This window comes from Ipomoea nil, unplaced genomic scaffold (assembly GCF_001879475.1).
Source record: "Ipomoea nil cultivar Tokyo-kokei standard unplaced genomic scaffold, Asagao_1.1 scaffold2159, whole genome shotgun sequence".
NCBI lineage: Eukaryota > Viridiplantae > Streptophyta > Magnoliopsida > Solanales > Convolvulaceae > Ipomoea > Ipomoea nil.
The window spans coordinates 2,129,639-2,153,198 of record NW_017618587.1 but is presented as its reverse complement, the minus strand read 5'-3'; the positions used below and the strand labels follow the sequence as shown (position 1 = coordinate 2,153,198).

Sequence of the window (23,560 nt, the reverse complement as noted above, 5' to 3'; positions counted from 1 at the left end):
CTTACTTTTCTAAGGAAATATAACATTTACCAAGGAATGCAATTAACATACCCTCCACATAGGATTTTGAAGGAAATATGATTCCCTTACAATTCTTAGGTTATCTAAGATTACCATGGATATTAACACAAATTTTCATTTTATTTCTAATTATTATAAAATATTATTTTATGGTATCTCATTAATTATATGTATTATATTTAATTATTTTTTTTTGTAATTATGTAATTTATTTTATTTTTTATTACGTCATGGTAGCTTATAAAATAATTTTGTTTCTCAAGTTCAAGATTATTTTATTTAATTATTTTAAATTAAATCATGTAATTATATATGATATAATTATCTTGTTTATTTATTTTAATTTTAAATTTTATTCACATATATGAAAATATGTTAAGGGTATTAAAGTAAATTGTTTATATATTACATAAAAGATAACTCCTAAACTTAACATGTTTATATTATATACCACAATTTTAATCAAACAAAAGAATATAACATTATCTAATATTTCTAACAATTTAATATTTCCTAAGGTAATCTAACATTCAATGAACCAAACAACACCACAACACCACAGTGCAGTAAACTACTTAGCCGAAAAATAAATGAGGTATATAAGCAATTAATTACTAGTAGTATATCTTTCAAAAAAAATTACTAATAATATATACCAAGCACCATGTACTCAGATAATCGTAGTGATTATCTCATATGAGAAGTCATGAGATCAAGCTTCAGTGGACCTCATGACTTTCCCAAGTATGGTCACCGATTGAATAGAGTTTTTCCTGTTTTGGAACTATTACTATATTCAACACTAGACCCTTCTAGAAAAGGATTAGATATTTATATTAGATTTTTTTTCTTCTTAAATTATTTTTGTAATATTCACACTTCCTATCAAAATTAAAATAAATACAAAATTTTAAGTTTTATATTCATTAGCTACTTATTAATTAATTGATTGATTCAATCATTAGATAGTAAATAAAATAATGAGATATTATAAGGGTAACTCTAATTAAGTTAGTTGATAAGTTGATTTTATATTTCAAATTTGACTTTTGTGCGGACTAAACTTATTAACCGTCTCAGTTTGAGTTCTTGTGGTAAAAAGTCAGAAAATAATTTTTAATTTTTCTTTTTAAAAAAAAAACCTATTTCATTTGAGCTAACAATTTTTGGTGTCTTAAACTCTTTTTTTTTTTTGAGTAACGAGAGAAATTGTCAATCATTACCTGATAGTGCGTACCCGTTCTGTACACAATTATTATATGAATAAGTCACCTGAATGCATAATATATCATTAAACCACTCTTGATTATCACAGATATCTTCTCAATTAATTAAGATTAGATATTCATTATTGACAAAGGACCTCTAACTACTCTTATTATCAATTGCAACTCTTCTAATTATATTTCTATCAAACGCGTTACTTCATGGAATGAGCTATATCAATTTTTATTTTTTAACTATAAAAAGTAAGCAAATTGAAGTTTTCAAAAAAAAAAAAAAAAAAAAAAAGTAAGCAAATTGAATTGTCTACGCAATAATATTTTTTGAGTACTACTAGGGCTCGAGAGTCAATATCACCTTCTATATGAAAAAATCATTTCGTGCCACTAGACCACAAAGTTATTGGTATTGTCTACGTAATATAATTCGTCAGTAATAGAGCTGTCAATGAGGGCTGGCGGAGCGGGGCCCGCCTTTTGGCGGGACGGGCTAAAAAGCCCACCAAGAATAAGGGCCTAGGTAGGGGCAGCCCGCCCCGCGGGCCCCCGCCAAAGCCCGGCTGTTTTTTTTTTTTTTTTTTTTTTTTTTTTTTATCATGTGTGATGTGTCCCTAAAATCTAAACTCTAATATGACTATGTTAATAACTTAATTGCTATCTACTTAAAACACTTATTCATAAGAAAATAACATAAATTCGTTCATCACAAGCCACAACATGACAACAATGACACCAATAGGGATAAATATAATTATTGAAAAACTGATAACCGATAACCGAACCGACCGATAACGGTTATTATATTATACATATTATATATATTAATTTTAATTATATATATATATATATATATATATATATAACTAAAAAAAAAAAAAAAAAAAAAAAAAGCGGGCTGGCGGGCTAGCCCGCCAGGCGGGGCGGGCAAAAAAGCCCGTTTTTAAAACGGGCTTCAAAAACATGAGCCCACCCCGTCCTTTTGGCGGGCGGGGAGAGAAAGCCTGGCGGACTAAGCCCATTTTGACGGCTCTAGTCAGTAACAAGCATTACATATAGGTTGAGCACAACACAATTATTGATTGCTTAACAAAAACGTCCAAGTTTTTATGTTCATAAAATAAAATAAAAATGGATGGCATATGATTGAGGAACCCATAATTCCGAGCTTGGACTAAAGTGGTTGTAATTACTTTGTAGGCTATTGCCTTACCAATTGTTTGACAAAATAAAGTAGATTTATTAACTACAATAAAAGTCAAATTATGGATGCGATCTGAACTAAATCCAAATTAATCTTGAAGTGACGACAAATTGAATACAGCGGATACCATATAAACTACAATAACTTAATTTTTTGTTTTTAGTTTTTACATTGCAACAACAAATAAATTTAGGCTATGAAGAAAAACTAAAATTTTACACCAGAATCTGTATCCCAATGACATCAAAGAAAAAAGCCACAAAGCTTGAAACTTTGGGAAAACTGATAAAAACCAATCCTAAGTCCTAACCAATCTGCAGTACTCTAGCGTGGATATAACATTGTGGTGGATAATTCATTAATGGAACCTGTTGTTCTTTGGCCTGTGGAAGATTCAGCATCCGTAATAACCCTACTACTACTTTCTGTGAAAAATCCCGGCTCTTTCGGCTCATGTAACACGTCCTCACTGTCCAACATTTTAACGATAGAAGACATGCTTGGCCGATCCTCGGGGTGTTGCTGCACACACAATAGGCCGACGTGTATTGATCTCAGCACTTGAGGCAAATGACATGGCTCTGCTAGATGCTCATCTATTAGTTCACCTGATCTTCCATCTGTGAAGAGCTTCCATGCCTGCACAATTTGTATATGATAATCTTAGCTCATAACATATATAACATGTATGCAGTTATCTGTGAATGGGATGGTAAAATTAATGCAACATTCTCACATGTCCAAGAAGGCTTTCACAGTGATCTTGATGGCGGAATCCCCTGTTTCTTTTCCCACTAATTATTTCTATTACCGAGACACCGAAACTGAATACGTCAGATTTGACTGAGAAAGCCCCGTGCACTGCATACTCTGGTGACATGTACCCGCTGCAATGCAACAATTTTAGTTTAATTTGTTACCGAGGGAGTACATATAATGTAATGTAAATTGGATTCTTACTATGTTCCGGCAACTAGGTTTGTATTTGCTCCTGTCTCATTCCCTTTAACACTTCTAGCCAAGCCAAAGTCTGATATCTTCGGGTTTAGGTCGGTATCCAGCAAGATGTTGCTGGCTTTGAGGTCTCTGTGGATTATTCTTAGATGAGAATCTTGGTGTAGATACAGTAGGCCTCGAGCAATTCCAATGATAATATTGAAACATTTAGGCCAATCAAGTAACTTCTTTTTGGTTTCATCTGCAGCCAAACCTTTTTGGTCACAAACAATATAATGCAGGAAATTATTACATTATAACAAACTATATAACCAAAGGTGAAAAGAAATGTACCAAATATGAACAAGTCCAAGCTTTTGTTAGGCATATATTCGTAAATTAACATCTTTTCGTCTCCGTGAATACAGCACCCCAAAAGCTTCACAAGATTCCGATGCTGAAGCTTCGCGATACAGATGACTTCATTCTTGAACTCGTTTATTCCTTGCGTGGAAGCCTTTGAGAGCCGCTTCACTGCAATCGCTTGTCCATCTTTCATCACCCCCTTCAAATCGCAAAACCACAAATGAGATTCTGCAGCATATACTCGATCACTCGGAAAAAAGCTACAAACTTTTACCTTGTAAACAGGTCCAAACCCGCCCTCCCCGAGCTTATTGTCGTCGGAGAAATTGTTGGTAGCTCTTGTTATTTTAGATAAGTCAAACAGGGGCAACTCCAAATCTTTTTTGAGTTTGTCATAATCCTTCTTCTTCTTCCTGTAATATAACAACAGGCTGATGATTACCAGAACTGCTCCTATTCCTGCTGATAAGCTCACCACAAAAGCTGTATGTTTCTTTCCTCTTCCATCTACACAATAAGGAAACTTTTGGCAGTAAAAGATACATTTAGGAACAAAAAATCTGCATAAATTAGCCCAACTAACTTACTGTTAACATTTTTAGGGAGCTCAGAAGAAGCCATCCTGATGTATATGTCTTGCCCAATTTCGGAGAGGTGTCGGATATCAATCAAATCTCCAAACCAGAGCAAACAACCACTCCCGTCGCTTATATTCAGCGTCGAATAAGCTGTGCAGGAGCAGTTCCTGAGGCAGACTCGCTCGCATTCTTGGAGTGTCATGGTCTGATTGAACCGGGATTTCTTAGTGTCTGGTAATTTGATACCCGAGAACTTGAGAAACCCATCCGAGGATGCGTTTTCATGGCAATCCAACGCTGCCCGCCTAACGCACCCTTTCGAGAAGTCTGGCCTTCTCCAGGCTTGGCTATCTTTTGGCAGAAACTTATCCAGACAGGCACAGGGTGGGGATTTCTCAATGTTGCAGTAGCCATTCGGGCTGCATAACCCATATTGATCACAGTTATCTTGAGGAAGACTATGGTAACTCTGCCACTGATTATCCACCCAATTTCGCTCCACAACACCGTCTTTAGTGATCATCAAATGAGACACAAAATGGGTGTTTGCTGGAGTGTAGCTAATGAAAACCTGAGTCTTGTCATTTATGAAATTCATTATGTAAAAGGGGGCTCTCAGAGCAGGCACCCCACTCCACCCCAACCCGTTCCACGGCCCTGATCTCGACACCTCAATCGTCCCATTTCGCCTCACGAAACACTGTATCCACCCAGTAGGATCACAGTGCAGACTGAAATCCCCTGGAGATGGATCACTGTCACTCTTCCATGATGACAGGTACACCTCATGCCCTGTCACAAAGTTCTTCCCCATTCCCTGACCTGTTAAAAGCATGTCAGTCGCATAAACAAAACTCTGCCACACGAAATCCCCCGAATCATCATCATCTTTAACCACAAGATTCCCAGAATCCAGCAGCCTTGCAACTGGATTTGCAACTGATCTGGTGGCCGTAGAGGACCATATTGTGGTGTTAGTGTCAACAATAAGATCCAGCACGCCTTTCTTGGACATTCTTAAAACTGGGGACATGGATGATGAGTTTTTGATAGGATTCTCGCGGTTTGCAACCCAGCAGACCGTCTGAGGATTAATGTTTCTGTACCAGATGCCGACATAAAGATTCTGGGAATTGGGAGGGCTGAAGAATCCCATCTCAAAGGCTCCATTTGCTGAAACGATGGTGTCTCCTTGTCTGAGAGTTTGGTTCCAGATAATGGCATCTCTCGCCACACAACACTGCAGAATGGAAAGAAAAGACAGAAACGCAAAGAACAGCGGAGCGGTTTCCATTGCCAGACAGCTTCAGAATTTGGTCGTACGTTGAGCTGCTGCTTCAACCTCCATGATAACAACACTACTCAAGTACGTCATACGCGGAGGAATTGAATTTTGGAGTTTTTAATGATTGGGGCAAGGTTTCTTGTTTCCATCCTCAATATTAAATGTGTTTTAATCCAAATCTGTAAGGGCAGGTGGCACAGTCATAGAGGAAAAACGACGTTTCATCTCCCCACTTTTATTAAAGATGAAAATTCTATCTTAGATTGTGACAGCAACCAACCATTATTATTACTTCTCAGAATTAATTCTGCATATCCTATTCATGCATGTTAATTGGAGGAGATGAAAAAAGCAGCCCCTCCTGGTTCGCCAGCAAATCTTGCCCACAAAGGCCAAATTTCTTAACACCCCAACCCCGCATGATAGTGAAAGATAAATCAGAATAATACTGTAGTTGTCGTGGTTGGATTCTATATCTTTAGTGCATAGAAGTTTTTGGTGTGATTTTTGAAGAGTTTTTGTAATAGGAAAAAGAATATGAGAGGAAAGAGAAAAAAGAAAAATAAATAAAACAAAGCTGATTTCTTTTTTAAAAAAATATTATTACAGTGTCACACTGTAACGCACGGGTCAGCTGGACGCAGTTGTGACAACCACTCGAGGCGGCGCAGTTGACTGGTTTTTGCCGTGGGTCCCACATTTTTGCGAAAAACTCCTTCTTTGTGAGGACCTTCTTCCCTCTCTCTCCTTCATATTTAGTTCTTTTACTCAAAAAAATCATGAAAGATTTACTAATCTAGATGCTCTTAAGTCTTACCTTCCTCACGAAATATGATAATCAAGTGAATTTTTCAACAATTACCTTGATCTCATTTGGTAATTAAGAATTATCGAACAATGAATAGCAAATTGTATCAGCACCTTTAGATTGTGTCAGTAACTTTAACAAGTAAATTGTATTACCGAATTGTAAAAATATTTGGTAAAAGTGGACGACATTTAAAATTGGGTTGAATCTTCGAGGATTATAATTTGATTTGATAATTGGGACAATTTTAGGTAAAAGTTTTGAATTTGAATTTGGCATTATTATAAGATTATCTAAACATTTGAACTTTCAAAAAATAACTTGTCATCCAGCCGCCTAATCATTGATTTGACTACTGAAGACAATACTATACTATGAATTATGAGATACCAAACATTAGTAAATTACGCCATAATTTGTTCAAAACACGGGGTAGTATTTTTCCATTTAAAAAATAATTATTTATTCATTCATATTTTAAAGAGAAAGGGATCAAATAAGCTTTGAATTATATGAAATTGTGGAATTCGACTATTGAAGTATTGAACTCTAACAGGGCGTTTGGTTGGAGGGGGGGAATTATGTGGGAAATGAATTGTAATTTCATGGGAGTTGAATTACTGGGAATAAAGTGGGAATTTAAATTTCAGTATTTGGTTGACAGGAATAAAATTACTGGGAATTTCAATTCCAATGTTTGGTATACATGGGAATTGAAAGGGAATAAGTAGTATAAATTTAAAAATGCCCATTATTGTTGTTAGACATTAATTTTAGGTTAAAAAAGGGAGGGGTAATTTTGACTCATCACTATCTTTTTTCCCAGGAATTAAAATCCCATGGGGGGACATAGGATTTTAGTTCCATGAAAGTGGGGGAATTGCAATTCTCTCCAACCAAACTACGGAATTTAATGGCCTTTGGAATTATGTGGGAATTAAGTGGGAAGGGAATTTAAAATCCCTCCAACCAAATGCCCTGTTAAGGAGGCGTTTGGTTGGATGTAATTTAGTTGTAATTGAATTGTAATTTAATGAAAACTTCAATTATAGTGTTTGATTGGAAGGAATTGCAATTCGAAAACTAACTTGAAAAAAGATGAGAAATAAGATAAAAATACAGGAAAATAAAGAATTTTGAAAATGTCTTCCGATTAAAAATTTAGGAAGACATTTTTTACTAAATTATTTCGTTTTTTTTTTCTCAAATATTTTCCTTTGACTCTATTTTCATTGAATACTCAAACACAAAAAATCTAAAAAATGACTTCTAGAAATCATTTTTAAGTTTTTAAATAAACTCTAATTTCATGATTAGTTTTAATATATGGTCTTAATTAATTGTTGAGAAAAACTTGCTATCTGACAAAAAAAATATGGGGAAAAGTTGATGACACACACAAATTGACTATCCCCCCAATTTTCACTAATTTTCTTACTATCCACTAATTAAACCCCAAATTTCTTCTCCCCCCATTTTTGACTCCCGCTCCCTTCACTTTCTACATACCTACCAAAAAAAAGAAAAAGAAAAAAAAAGAGGCATCTTCTCTCCGTCAATTCCACACCTGACGCTGTCAATTACTCACACCATTATCTGTATAGGTCAAAATACAGTTGTTATACCATCTACCAGGTCCATCTTGAAAGGTGGATCCGAATTCAAAATACACAATTTATTTTTTACAAAATTATAAAATATTTAATATATAAATTATGAACATTCAGTATGTAAATTTTGTATTTTAGACCCGGATCCACCTTGCAAGGTAGATCCGGGTTCACAGAATAATTTGTTGCCAAAGTAGCAAGTCTTAAAATAAATTCATATTTGCCCAATTGTCCAAATCAGTGTTGTAAAAATCGCGCCTAGGCGCTAGGCGGTCGGCCTCCTAGACGCTCTAGGCGCCCTAGGCGGTCCCCAGGCGCCTAGAGGGCGCTTAGCGATTTTTTCAACATTGATCCAAATTGCGACTTTGTTCAAGATTTCAGCAAAATATCGTGGTCCACTCTATCCAGATCCAATTCCTCAGTGGGCAAATTTGTATGGTTTGCTCCCACAAGTCTCTACTGTCAAACTTGAAATTTTATAATTATTAACTGTTCTCAAGTCAACTGTCTCATCGACTCAACTAAATTACTATTACATCTTTTACTCAATAATAAATGTCTTTAACTCACATCTCCAATTAGGCAATTAATAATTGTTTATGGAGTAAATAGATAGCGGTTAGGTTGTCGGATGTGTTTCTAGATTACTGACCACCCAAATATAAAATATCATCGCATGAAAAAATAGTTTAAAATATATATATATCTATCTGATTTTCCAACTTTGTATGAGTGTTTATGACCTCAGTCTAGAGGGGCATGGTCTAACTAGTCTAGTTAAACATTATCTTGCTTGCAGTCCAAAGCTAAAACTATTTAGTCCATTCTTATATATGTTTTGGGCATGCTCTTTAATTTGTTCTAAGCATACTAATTAATTAAATCTCTTGTAAGCAATAATCAATATATGTAATATTGCCATATGAGGTTATGTAAATCCAAGATATACATTATATATATATATATATATATATATATATATATATATATATATATATATATATATATATATATATATATATATATATAGGAAGAGGTAGAGCATCAACTCCAGCCAAGTTAGTATGCCTGTTGACATGATAATCACAATGTTCTAAGTTTAATACCTAGTGGTCGAGATGAAGTTTTCCCAGTACACACCCCTCAACGAGGATGAAGTGAAGTCATAGTGACTTCATTTATCGAACTTGTTGCACGTGTGACTGGAGACAGTTCATTGTTAATCTCCCTTTTGCCAGAGAAGAAACCGGGCTCTTTAGGTTGAGGCAAGGCAACATCGTTAACCAACATTTGAACTACTGAAGACATGGTTGGCCTATCATTTGGATTTTGTTGCACACATAATAGGCCGACGTGGATTGACCTTAGAACTTGGACTACATCACATGAATCAGCAATATGCTCATCTACCAGTGCAATTGATCTTCCTTCTATATTAAGCTTCCATGCCTGCAAGGGATATTTAAAATAGTACAGCAAAATGATGAACATATATACATCATTGAATGAATGAAAATGTCTAAAACAGGACTCTTACATGTCCGGGTAGGGTCTCATATTGATCTTCATCGCAAAAATCATTATTTCTCCTACCACTTACTATCTCTTGTACTAGAACACCATAACTGAACACATCTGATTTCACTGAGAACATCCCATGTGCTGCATATTCGGGAGATATATAACCACTGCATCATAAGTTAGTATTCAATGAGATTGTGAGAAGATACATTATATTGTAGACAACAACATCCATGCGTAGCAAATGAGTAAGTTGAGTTGAGATTATTACTGTGTCCTAGCGACTCGTTTTGTTTGATCTCCAGTCTCATTCTCTCTTACACTCCTAGCTAATCCAAAGTCTGATATCTTAGGGTTTAGGTCAATATCAAGCAAAATGTTGCTGGCTTTTAGGTCTCTATGAATAACTCTTAGCCTAGAATCTTGATGGAGATATAATAATCCTCGAGCAATTCCATTGATTATGTTGAAGCGTTTGTGCCAATCAAGTAATTTTTTTCTTGTTTCATCTGCCAAAGGCTCAGGTATTTCACTAACTTGAGGATTGATTAGTAAAGTGGGAATTGGAAATTCCATTGTGATCAAAGACATTATATTTATCTAAATAATGTGATGTATATATACATGAGAAGATGATGACCATACCAAATATGAAGAAGTCTAAACTTTTGTTCGGCATGTATTCATAGATCAACATCTTTTCTTCCCCGCTAATGTAACACCCTAAAAGCTTGACAAGATTCCGATGTTGTAATTTGGCGATACAAATGACTTCATTCTTGAATTCCTCAAGTCCTTGTGTGGAAGTCTTTGATAATCTCTTGACAGCTATTTCTTGTCCCTCATTCAAAACACCCTAAGAATTGAAATTTAAGAAAATAATGCAGACTATATATATATATATATATATATATATATATATATATTAGTAGCAAGAAAGATGCATGAAGTTATTTGACTTCTAACCTTGTAAACATCTCCAAATCCACCATGGCCAAGTTTGTTATTTTCTGAAAAGCTAATCGTAGCTCTTGTTATAGTAGATAAATCAAATAATGGTAGCTCTAATTCTTTCTTCATCGCTTGTTTGGCGATTCTCCTTTTGCAAAAATACCATAAAGACAATAAGCAGCCAACCAGAAGCACTAGAACCAGTAGTGACAAACAAAGTACAATGATTAGTACTTTCTTCTTCTTGGAGCTTGAATGAATTGAACCTGTTTCAGGCCCTGCAATATGAAGAAACTTGTTTGAGTAATTTCTAGAATGGTCACTTGATTATTGATATTTTTCAATTTATATCCTCGATTTTTAATTTGACCATAAAGGGGATGAGAAGTGATGGAAAAAGGTGGGGAGCAAGTTCCAACTTCCAAAGCACTACCTTGATGGTCTGAAGGGTAAAGAATCATCACCGATTTGGGGGGTTGATAACAATAGTGAAGAAAATGGTGGCATTGATCTTAATGAATTGAAGATGAATGTGAAGTTTTTGAAGAAAGAAATTAAAAATCGAGTGGAGCTTAAAAGAATACAAATAAACCGGTGGACTAAATCTGGACAAAATCAATAGTAAAGGAACTAATTATTGTTTTGGATGTACTCAGGGTTTTCATTGTCGGACACAATGATTAATCCCCTCACTGAATTGTAAGCATTTCTAATTGATGGGACATTTGACTTGGAATTTAAGGTTGATCTACACCCAAAACCAAGTATGGAACCAATCGTTATGTTGTGGAACCGTGTCCACCTTGCAAGGTGGATACGGTTTTATGTTCATAATTACTGAACTATATGTCTATAATTACAAAGCTATATATTCATAATTTTTTAACTTCATATTCATAATTATTGAACTCAAAACTATATGTTCATAATTATAAAACTACATATTCATAATTGTTGAACTTCATATTCACAATCATTGAATCTCTATATTCATAATTATGTTCACAACTCTATGTTCATAATCATAGAACTATATGTTCATAATTTTTGAACTATATATTCATAATTATGAACAGTTTAACAGCATAATTTGCCGTATCAAACCCTCAAATTTAGTTAAGAATGGATGAGTGTCTCCCACTCAAAATAATTAACCATGGTGTTGAAGTAAGTGAAAATCAAATGATTACTACCTGCAGGTACTTCCGAAGAAGCAAGTCTGATGTATATGTCTTGTCCATTTTCAGACAGCCATCTAATGTCAACCAAGTCCCCTAACCATAGCAGGCAGCCAGTTCCTCCCTCACTTATATTCAAAGAGGAATAAGCCATACAAGAGCAATTCCTCAAGCAAATTTCTTCACACTCTTGAAGGGTCATAGTCTCATTATACCAAGACTGCTTTGTATCTGGCAATTTGACACCAGAGTACTTGAGGAATCCATCAGTTGTGGATCCATTGTGGCAGTTCAGTGGGTTTCTCCTATGGCAGGCTTGAACTGGATTTTCTGCAGTTCTATTATTAGGCAAAAATTTATCCAAACATCCACAAGGAGGATACTTACCAACATTGCAGACACCATTTGCACCACACAAACCATATGTGTCACAATCATCTGACGGCACACTTGACAAATTCACCCATTCCTTCCTCTGATCTTCCCATATCCAGGCTTCTAGGACACCATTGCTTGTAAGAAAAAACCTGAATACACCCAAATCCTTATTAAGATTATACCAAATATAAACCTCCTTTTTGTTTATAACAAGTCCATTTGGGTCATGGGTGTTGTTCTGATCTACAGCTCTTGTTCCACTAAAGCGCAACCCGTTCCAGGGTCCTAATCCATAAATCTCAGTTGAGCCGTTCTTGATGACAGCTTGTGGGTATCCAGTAGGGTCCAAGTGAAATGTATATTCACCAGAAGCTGGAGATTCGTCGTGTTTCCTTGCAGTAACATAAACCTCATGGCCGGAGACAAGATTCCGGCCAAGTTTCATTCCGGGTAAGTAATGATCAGTCGGAAAATCGAAACTTTGCCAGAGAAAATTCTCCGGGTTTTCATCATCTGCATCTCTCACCACCAGGTTCCCAGTATCCAGCAACTCTGCAACCGGATTTTGCACCGATCTTGATATGTTTGCAGACCAAACGGCCTGACTGTTGTCTCCAACAAGGGAAAGTTGGCCTCCCAGAGTGATCTTCAAGACTGCTGAAGAAGTGTTCTTGATTGGAGCGTCTCTGTTTGCAACCCAAACCACTGTCTGACCAGGAATTTGTTTGTACCAGATTCCTACGTAACGGTTTGAGGAATTGGTCGGGCTAAAAAATCCCATCTCGAAGGTTCCCCCGTTTGAGACGATGGTCTCACCATCTTTAAGGAATTGAGTTTTGGTAAATATGTTCCCTGCAAGGGACGTCTTCGGCAAGGGAAGTGAGTATAACAGAAGAAAAGGTATGAAAAGAGCTTTCATGGCTGCTGACTTACTAATAGATGAAGATGAACTTGCATCAGGCAACCGTTCATTTATTAATTATTGATAATTTTGAGGTTGACAAATCGAGTTTGATTTGAATAATGATGCGAACCTAGTAGATCCTTCATACTTTAATTTTCATGTTTTAATACTTTTTTGGCCACACCGAATTATAAGGTGAGATTTCATACTTAATAAGTCAGGAACACTATGACTTGATTAAACAATAATCTTAAAATCTTAAATAACCATTAATAAACAAATTACTACAAATAATAATATAATAAAATAATTTTAAGATAATTATTTTAATTAATTGTTGATTCTTGTGGTTGCAACATAATATAGTTGTGAAATATATATTGGACACGGTTGCTTGTAGGGACGTACAATGTTAGGCAGACTAGTCAACGTACTTTGGCGATTTTATTAAAATTCTGACTACACACAAAGTTATGCTGCATTAATCAACGAGGATTTAGTGATGACATTGAGACTTCATTTAGGGAAGTTGTTGCATGTTTGCCTGAAGAACTTTCTGATGATGAGCTAACAGCTGCCCTCCTGCCAACAAAGAAGCCAGGCTCTTTAGGTTGAGGCAACACAACATCATTAACCAGCATTTGAACAACGCAAGACATGTTTGATCTATCTTCCGGAGATTGTTGCACGCATAAAAGGCCGACATGAATTGACCTTAAGATTTGAGCTACATCATATGAATTAGATATATGCGCATCAACCAGTGTGATTGATTCTCCTTCTCTATAAAGCTTCCATACCTGTATAATAGATATTTAACATTGTAGAGAGAAATTATTAATATTTTGCTGACATGAATGAATAAATTAATGGAATCATCTAAATCAATATCTTACATGCCCAGGAAGAGTCTCGTATCGATCTTCATTTGAAAATTCACTATTTCTTTTGCCGCTAACTATCTCTAGTAAACACATCTAATTTAATTGAGAAGATCTCATGTGTTGCATATTCCGAAGATATATACCCACTACATTGTATGGCCAACACTCAATGAGTAGATGCATTGAAAATGAAGAACAATCATATGCAGAAGATGGCTTGCAAAAGTGTTTAAGAGTAAATTGAGATTCTTACTGGGTTCCAGCAACACATTTTGTGTTATCTCCAGTTGCATTTCCTACTAAACTTCTAGCCAAACCAAAGTCAGATATTTTTGGTTCTAAGTCAATATCAAGCCAAATATTACCACTTTTGAGGTCTCTATGAATAATTCTTAGTCGAGAATCATGATGGAGATATAATAATCCTCGAGCAATTCCATTGATTATGTTGAAGTGTTTTCGCCAGTCAAGTAACTTTTTTCTTGTTTGATCTACAAAAGGTTTAAATTAGTTTTGTTTCAATAATTTCCTATGATTTGGGTGTAGATGACAAGGTAACCATACCAAATATGAAGAAGTCCAAACTTTTGTTAGACATGTATTCATAGATCAACATCTTTTCTCCCCACTAATGTAGCACCCCAAAAGCTTGACAATATTATACAAATGACTTCATTCTTAAATTTCTCATTAATCCTTAATTGTGTGCAAGTTTTTGATAGCCTCTTCACAACTATTTCTTCTCCCCCATCCAATGTACCCTAGACAATTAAAATAAATAAATAAAATAAGATTATGTATATCCCCATCCAAGAAAGCTGCATATATTTTTACCCTCCTTAGTCTAATTTGTTTATCTCTTGAGAAATTATTTGTAGCTCTTAACAAGGTTGGACCTACAGTGAGGTCATTATTTCACATTTTCACTATTATTAACAGTGCATATTGCTTCAACACAATTTCATATATATATATATATATATATATATATATATATATATATATATATATATATATATATATATATATATATATATAATTTTCATTTATATTAATGATGAGATGTGTAATTTATAATGAATTTTTTATTCAAATTATTTTATCAAATTGATTATGTTCATATTTTGTTATGAATACTTTTATAATGTTTTGATGTGTTTTATAATTTGTCTATATCTAATAATATTTACGACTATACTTTTGAAGTGTTTCATTTTTTTTTTTAATTATCATTTATGCTTTAATGTTTTGTCCCCCGCTGAAAAAAATTTTCTGAATCTGCCAGTGGACCATAGTACATGGACCATAGTATAACAATTGCATGAAAAAGAAAATGGCTTTTCAAGTGAGTTTAATAAGCATTAAAACTGATGACTTTGGCGGACTAGTCAACTTTGGCGGATTGATTAGGATGACAACAAAGACTGGTTAGATTGCAGGTAAATGCAACAATCATTATTTCATATTGAAATAATATGGTCCACACAACTGTGGACCATAAATAAAGTGTATATTTTAATTTATTTAAAATATATTATTTAAAAGTATATTATTTGAGTATTAAAAATACATTATTTTGTAAACTATTAAATAATATATTTTTAATATATTAAAAATGTATTTGTATTTATGATTTATAGAAAAATTTGCTTAACATATATGTACATATTAAATAAATTGAAGATACATATGTTAACTACATGCAATAATATGTTAACTACAGATTTCATCAGCACATTCAACCGAGTTGATTTTAACTTATGCAATAGCAAACTTCAAACTTTTGCTTTCCCAATAAAATAAATTCCTACCAAACTTTAAATACGGAGTAATACTTATAACACATTAACATCACAACACTAAATATTATTTAAGTTCTCATGGAAGTACATCTTAAACATTAATCTTCATTACTTAGTTTCTAATTAACATAAAATTATATAAGTTTGATATCAATTATGCACATAAAAATTATAAGAATTAGCACGCTTATCATAATAATGTTCACATTTCTTATTGATGTCTACATTTCAAATCTGTAAGCATTAATGTATCTAATCTAGGATATCCTTTACTATCTAAGTTTCTCCAATACTGAAATTAAGTAAATCTAATTATACATTCAACAACGAGGATTCAATGTCGTAATTGTAACTTCATTTTGGGAACATTTTACATGTGTGCTTGAAGAATATTCCTTGCCAAAAAAGAAACCGGGCTCTTTAGCTTGAGGCAATGCAAAATCATTAACCAACATCTGAACTACAGTGGACATGTCTGGTCTATCCTCTGGAGATTGTTGCACACATAGAAGAGCGACATGGATTGATCTTAGAACTTGAACTACATCATATGAACCAGCTATATGTTCATCAACCATCGCAATTGATTTTCCTTCTCTATAAAGCTTCCATGCCTATACAATATTTAAAATCATACACGAAAAACGGAATATTCTAGACAATAAAGAATGAATTAATAGAAACATATAAATTGGAACACTTACATGTTCGGGAAGAGCCACATATTGATCTTCATTGATAAACTCACTATTTTTCCTACCACTGACTATCTCAAGTACTGAAATGCCAAAGCTAAACACATCCGATTTAACCGAAAAGATTCCATGCCCGGCATATTCAGGAGACATATACCCACTACATAGTATTGGCAATACAAAATGAGAAGATGACATGAAACAAACATATGCACTAGATGCATGTGTAGTAGAACATCTTAAGATAAAATTCAAATTCTTACCGTGTTCCAGCAACTCGTTTTGTGTTATCTCCTGTGGCATTTCCTAGTATACTCCTAGCCAAGCCAAAGTCTGATATCTTTGGGTTCAAATCAGCATCAAGCAAAATATTACTAGCTTTGAGATCTCTATGGATTATTCTTAGTCGAGAGTCCTGATGGAGATATAATAACCCTCGCGCAACTCCATTAATTATGTTGAAGCGTTTTGGCCAATCAAGCAACCTTTTCTTTGTTGGATCTGCCAAAGGTTTAAGTTAGTTTTGTTTCAATAATTTCCTATGATTTGGATATAGATGACAATGTAAACATACCAAATATGAAGAAGTCCAAACTTTTGTTTGGCATGTATTCATATATCAACATATTTTCTTCCCCGCTAATGCAACACCCCAAAAGCTTCACAAGATTTCGATGCTGTAATTTGGCAATGCAAATGACTTCATTCATGAATTCCTCAAGACCTTGCGCGGAATTCTTTGATAGTCTCTTCACAGCTATTTCTTCTCCCCCATCCAATGCACCCTGGGCAATTAAAATAAATAAAATAAGATTATGTACATATATGCTCATCTAAGAAATTAAAGCTACATATAATTTTACCTTGTATACAACTCCAAATCCACCTTGACCTAACTTGTTCATCTCTGAAAAGTTATTTGTAGCTTTTGATATTGTTGACCAATCGAAAACTGGTAGCTCTAATTCTTGCTTCAACTTTTGCTCTTTCCTTTTTGATTTGCAAAAACACAAGTAAAGAGACACCCCAGCAAGAACTATTACAACCAGCATTGACAAACAAAGCACAAGGATTTTTATTTTTCTCCCCAATAATGAGCTTGAATGATGTGGTTCTGGTGTTAACCCTGTAATTCCAAAACAACTTTCTTATTTACACTTTATTATGAGGCTTTTAAAGTGAGTATAAACACATTTATTATACCTGGTAATGGTATTTCTGTAGCAGCCAGTCTGATGTATATGTCTTGCCCATTCGGTATTGTTCTAATATCAACTAAATCATCATACCAAATCAAACACCCACTTCCTCCATTGCTTATATTGAGAGTTGAATAAGCCATACAAGAGCAATTCCTCAAGCAAACTCGTTCACACTCTTGAAGGCTCATAGATTCATTAAACCAAGAGTGCTTTGTATCTGGCAATTTGATATCAGAATATTTGAGGAATCCATCTGATGAGGATCCATTATTGTGACAATTCAGGGGTTTTCTCCTATGACATCCTAGTGACAGACTCTCTGTAGCATTATTATTAGGCAAAAATTTGGGCAGACATCCACAACTATGATAATATTCATGCGGTATGTTGCAGACACCATTTCCACCACATAAACCATATGTGCCACAAATATCTGCGGGTTCGCTAAAAAAACTCACCCATTGTTTGAGCTCATCTTCCCATACCCATGTTTTTACAATACCATTGCTTGTAACACGAAATCTAAATAAACCCGAATAAATACTGGTAATATTATACCAACCATAAACCTCCTTTTTATTTCTTACCAGTCCATAAGGGCCAATGTTGGTGTTGCTCTGTTCTACTGGTGCTGCACTTAAGCGCAAACCATTCCATGGACCTGAGTTAAAAATCTCAGTTGTTCTATTCTTTAGACTGAGTTGTGGATATCCAGTAGGATCCAGGTGCAGTGTATATTGGCCTGAAGCTGGGTCATTTTCACCTTTCCAAGATGTAATAAAAACCTCATGACCAGTCTGTAAATTCCACCCTAACTTCATTCCAGATATCCAATGATCAGTTGGATGATCAAAACTTTGCCAGACAAAATTCTGCAGCTTTTCATCATCTGCATCTCTAACCACAAGGTTCCCAGTATCCAACAACTCTGCAACAGGATTTGGCACCGATGATCTTGATGTGTTGGCAAACCAAACAGCCTCATCGTTGTCTCCGAGAAGTGAAAGTTGGCCTCCCAGGTTGATCTTCAAGACAGCCGAAGATGTGTCAGCAAGTGGAGCATCTCTGTTTGCAACCCAAACCACTGTCTTAACTGGATCTTGTTTGTACCATATACCTATGAAACGGTTTATGGAATTGGTGGGGCTAAAGAATCCCATTACAAAGGTTCCACCCTCTGAAACCATGGTGTCCCCATCTCTAAGGAATTGGGTTTTAGTAATCAAATCCTTTCCCAAGCAAATATTTGGTATTGAAAGTAAGAAAGCCAAAAGCAAAATGAGCAAAAGAGCTTCCATGGCTACTGAAAGAGTGAGTGGTAGAGAAATTTCTACAGTACAGCAGCCTAAAATGAAGATGAGACAAGCAAGACTGTGGGTGAATGCTGTTCATCCCCATCCCCGGCCTTGAATTAGCTAGCTGGAGCTATGAAGCTGTCAATTCACCCATTTATATCTTTGAGCCATTCTAAGTTGACCAATTAAAACTATAAATATAAATAAAATAAAGAGTTCTACAACATAGACTCCCAAAATTCTACTTCTTCATTTGTACTCTCTGAGGTGGCAAATTAAAATTGGTTATTTTTATCATGTGGGTTCACAGAAAGATGTGAGCATGAGAGGGAGTACAAGTTGAGAGTTTAAAATGAGAGTACACCCAGTATTTTCCATAAAATAAATCAATGATGTCACTCTCTTATTAATTATTTACACTGTTAGTTAATAGTTACAACTTACAAGTATACATACTTCTACCGATATTTAAAGTCTTGTTTGAAATCATCTTTTGATTCTATAATTAATCAATAATTTATTTCTTCCCGAGAAATAATCATATACTCCGTAATAGGTATTCTTAATCAATCAGTAACAAAATTTCTACAAACTTATAATAATATTTTACTTTAATTACCGGTTACTATATAAATTTCTAACAAATTCAATGTTGTTATATGTATTAAAATTATGTTGTTACATGTATCATTACAAAGAAACAAAATTGATCTGGTGTACACTCACGAAAATTGGTTACGTGTTTCCCTTAATTGTAAGTTCATTTTCGGAACTTTTTTTTTTCTTTTTTTGCAGTGTGCACTAGGTATGTAAATTCAGTCGTGTGACCCTAGCTGGCAAAAGATTACAATGAGGTAAAATAGTTTAGATTGTCCATAGCTGATCAACTCAAACTAAAAAGATTATTAGATCGCTCTTGCTGAAAATTTAACTTAACATTTTGATTACCAAGACAACAGTTTGACTAACTAGGCTAAGCTAGTAAATCAACTCGTTTATCAGCTCCGTATGCTCAGTAAATCAGCTCACTTACTCATCAGCTTGAACTAGTGTATCAACTTAAGTAACCCAGCTGATTTTTAACTTATGCACTAACAGACTTCAATTTTTTCTTTCCCCAATCAAATAACTTCCTACCAAAGTTTAAATAATACTTATAGAACCACAACACCAAATATTATTTAAGTTTTCATGGTAGTACATCCGAAACATTAAACTCATATATACATTTTCAACACTTAGCTTCCAATTAACATGAAATCATATGAGTTTTATATCAATTGTGCACATAAAAGTTGTAAGTGCACATTTCTTATTGATGTCTACATTTCAAATTTGTAAGCATCAACAGATCCAATCTAGGAAATCTTTTACTAAGTTTTTCCCATACTGAACTTAAATAAATCTAATTTATACATTCAACGAGGATTCAATGTCGTAATTGTAACTTCATTTTGGGAACCTTTTGCATGTGTGCTTGAAGAATATTCCTTGCCAAAAAAGAAGTCAGGCTCTTTAGCTTGAGGCAATGCATAATCATTAACCAACATCTGAACTACAGAAGACATGTCTGGTCTATCCTTTGGAGATTGTTGTACACATAAGAGGGCGACATGGATTGACCTTAGAACTTGAACTACATCATATGAATCGACTATATACTCATCAACCAGCGCAATTGATTTTCCTTCTCTATAAAGCTTCCATGCCTATACAATATTTAAGATCATACAAAGAAAAATAGAATATTATAGACAAGAAAGAATGAATTAATCGAAACATGTAAATTGTAACATGCACTTACATGTTCGGGAAGAGCCACATATTGATCTTCATTGATATACTCAGTATTTCTCTTACCACTGACTATCTCAAGAACTAAAATGCCAAAGCTAAACACATCCGATTTAACGGAAAAGATTCCATGTCCGGCATATTCTGGAGCCATATACCCACTACATAGTATTGGCGATACAAAATGAGAAGATGACATGAAACAAACATATGCAATAAATGCATGTGTAGTAGAACATCTTAAAATGAAATTCAAATTCTTACCGTGTTCCAGCAACTCGTTTTGTGTTATATCCAGTTGCATTTCCTAGTATACTCCTAGCCAAACCAAAGTCTGATATCTTTGGGTTCAAATCAGCATCAAGCAAAACATTACTAGCTTTGAGATCTCTATGGATTATTCTTAATCGAGAATCTTGATGGAGATATAATAACCCTCGCGCAACACCATTAATTATGTTGAAGCGTTTTGGCCAATCAAGCAACCTTTTCTTTGTTTGATCTGCCAAAGGTTTAAGTTAGTTTTGTTTCAATAATTTCCTATAATTTGGATATATAGATGACGAGGTAAACATACCAAATATGAAGAAGTCCAAACTTTTGTTAGGCATGTATTCGTAGATCAACATCTTTTCTTCTCCTCTAATGCAACACCCCAAAAGCTTAACAAGATTTCGATGCTGTAATTTAGCAATACAAATGACTTCATTCATGAATTCCTCAAGACCTTGCGCGGAATTCTTTGATAGCCTCTTCACAGCTATTTCTTCTCCCCCATCCAATGTACCCTAGGCAATTAAAATAAATAAACTAAGATTATGTACATGCCCATCTAAGAAATTAAAGTTGCATATAATTTTACCTTATATACAGCTCCAAATCCACCTTCACCTAACTTGTTCGTCTCTGAGAAATTATTTGTAGCTCTTGATATTGTTGACCAATCGAAAACGGGCAGCTCTAATTCTTGCTTCAAATTTTTCTCTTTCTTTTTTGTTTTGTAAAAATACAAGAAAAGAGACACACCAGCAAGAACTATTACAACCAGCATTGACAAACAAAGCACAAGGACTTTTAATTTCCTCCCCATTGAGCTTGAATGATGTGATTCTGGTGTTAACCCTGTAGTTCCAAAACAACTTTCTTATTTAGACTTTATTATGAGGCTTTCAAAGTGAGTATAAACACATTTATTATACCTGGTAATCCTGGTATTTCGGTAGCAGCCAGTCTGATATATATGTCTTGCCCATTCTGTATTGATCTCATATCAACTAAATCTTCATACCAAATCAAACACCCACTTCCTCCATTGCTTATATCGAGAGTCGAATAAGCCATACAAGAGCAATTCCTCAAGCAAACTTGTTCACACTCTTGAAGACTCATAGATTCATTAAACCAAGAGTGTTTTGTATCTGGCAATTTGATATCAGAATATTTGAGGAATCCATCTGATGAGGATCCATTATTGTGGCAATTCAGGGGTTTTCTCCTATGACATCCTAGTGACAAACTATCTGTAGCATTATTATTAGGCAAAAATTTGGGCAGACATCCACAACTATGATAATCATGTATGCTGCAGACACCATTTCCACCACACAAACCATATGTGCCACAAATATCAGCCGGTTCGCTAAAAAAACTCACCCATTGTTTGAGCTCATCTTCCCATACCCATGTTTTTATAATACCATTGCTTGTAACAACAAATCTAAATAAACCAAATTCATTACTGATATCATACCTAATATAAACCTCCTTTTTATTTCTTACCAGTCCATAATAGCCATGGTTGTTGGTGCTCTGTTCTACTGGTGCTACACTAAAGCGCAAACCATTCCATGGACCTGTGTTAAAAATCTCAGTTGTTCTATTCTTGAGACTGAATTGTGGATATCCAGTAGGATCCAGGTGCAGTGTATATTGGCCTGAAGCTGGGTCATTTTCACCCTTCCAAGATGTAATAAAAACCTCATCACCAGTCTGTAAATTCCACCCAAACTTCATTCCAGATAACCAATGATCAGTTGGATGATCAATACTTTGCCAGAGAATATTCTGCATCTTTTCATCATCTGCATCTCTAACCACAAGGTTCCCAGTATCCAACAACTCTGCAACAGGATTTGGCACCGATCTTGATGTGTTGGCAGACCAAACAGGCTGACCCTTGTCTCCAAGAAGTGCAAGTTGGCCTCCCAGGTTGATCTTCAAGACAGCCGAAGATGTGTTAGCAAGTGGAGCATCTCTGTTTGCAACCCAAACCACTGTCTTATCTGGATCTTTTCTGTACCATATACCTATGTAATGGTTTAAGGAATTGGTGGGGTTAAAGAATCCCATTACAAAGGTTCCACCCTCTGAAACAATGGTGTCCCCATCTCTAAGGAATTGGGTTTTAGTAATCAAATCCTTTCCCAAGCAAATATTTGGTATTGAAAGTAAGAAAGCCAAAAGCAAAATGAGCGAAAGAGCTTCCATAGCTACTGAAAGAGTGAGTGCTAGAGAAATTTCTGTGGGTGAATGATGTTCATCCCCGGCCTTGAATTAGCTAGCTAGAGCTGTGAAGCTGTCAATTCACCCATTTATATCTTTTGAGTCATTCTAAGTTGACCAATTAAAACTATAAATATAAATAAAATAATTCAATCCATGTCACTCTCCTATTAAATATTTACACTCTGTTAGTTAGCAGTTACAAGTATACATACCTCTACCGATATTCAAAGTCTATTGTTTGAAAACATCTTTTAATTTGATTCTATAATTAATAAATAATTTATTTCTTCCCAATAAGGAGTCAAATAATCAATGTTCTTGATCAACCATAATAAAATTACTATAGACTTAAAATAATATTTTATTTTACATAAAACTTTAATTACTCGTTACTATATAAATTTCAAAAAAATTCAATGTTAT

At 34.6% G+C, this 23,560-nt stretch overlaps 2 protein-coding genes across 2 annotated transcripts; both read right to left on the bottom strand.

Moving 5' to 3' along the window:
* Positions 1-2,583: 2,583 nt before the first annotated feature.
* On the bottom strand, positions 2,584-13,014 carry LOC109149200. The gene is made up of 12 exons (XM_019296864.1): positions 11,694-13,014; positions 10,516-10,778; positions 10,195-10,405; positions 9,821-10,058; positions 9,566-9,716; positions 9,177-9,477; positions 4,335-5,633; positions 4,022-4,254; positions 3,736-3,946; positions 3,406-3,643; positions 3,182-3,332; positions 2,584-3,084 (listed from the first exon to the last, which is right to left on the bottom strand). Exons 1-12 carry the CDS (start codon positions 12,973-12,975, stop codon positions 2,770-2,772), a joined length of 4,893 nt encoding a protein of 1,630 aa, XP_019152409.1. The 5' UTR covers positions 12,976-13,014; the 3' UTR covers positions 2,584-2,769.
* Positions 13,015-15,818: 2,804 nt separating this feature from the next.
* Positions 15,819-23,147, bottom strand: LOC109149199. The gene is made up of 12 exons (XM_019296862.1): positions 21,832-23,147; positions 21,495-21,754; positions 21,210-21,420; positions 20,897-21,134; positions 20,643-20,793; positions 20,262-20,547; positions 17,545-18,933; positions 17,205-17,467; positions 16,916-17,126; positions 16,605-16,842; positions 16,351-16,501; positions 15,819-16,260 (listed from the first exon to the last, which is right to left on the bottom strand). The coding sequence occupies exons 1-12, from the start codon at positions 23,117-23,119 to the stop codon at positions 15,967-15,969; spliced, it is 4,980 nt and encodes a 1,659-aa protein (XP_019152407.1). The 5' UTR covers positions 23,120-23,147; the 3' UTR covers positions 15,819-15,966.
* Between the last annotated feature and the right edge of the window lie 413 nt (positions 23,148-23,560).

Excerpts from the sequence above, each read along its gene's own strand:
- LOC109149200 (XM_019296864.1), bottom strand. The coding sequence starts at position 12,975 with ATGAAAGCTCTTTTCATACCTTTTCTTCTGTTATACTCACTTCCCTTG. Across the intron at positions 3,947-4,021 it reads GGTTTGGACCTGTTTACAAG|GGGGTGATGAAAGATGGACA; the intron begins GTAAAAGTTTGT and ends TGCGATTTGAAG. Across the intron at positions 3,644-3,735 it reads CTTGGACTTGTTCATATTTG|ATGAAACCAAAAAGAAGTTA; the intron begins GTACATTTCTTT and ends GTTTGGCTGCAG.
- LOC109149199 (XM_019296862.1), bottom strand. The coding sequence starts at position 23,119 with ATGGAAGCTCTTTCGCTCATTTTGCTTTTGGCTTTCTTACTTTCAATA. Across the intron at positions 20,794-20,896 it reads AAACGAGTTGCTGGAACACG|TGGGTATATGGCTCCAGAAT; the intron begins GTAAGAATTTGA and ends AATACTATGTAG. Across the intron at positions 18,934-20,261 it reads AATTACGACATTGAATCCTC|GAACAGCATTCACCCACAGT; the intron begins GTTGAATGTATA and ends GGGGATGGGGAT.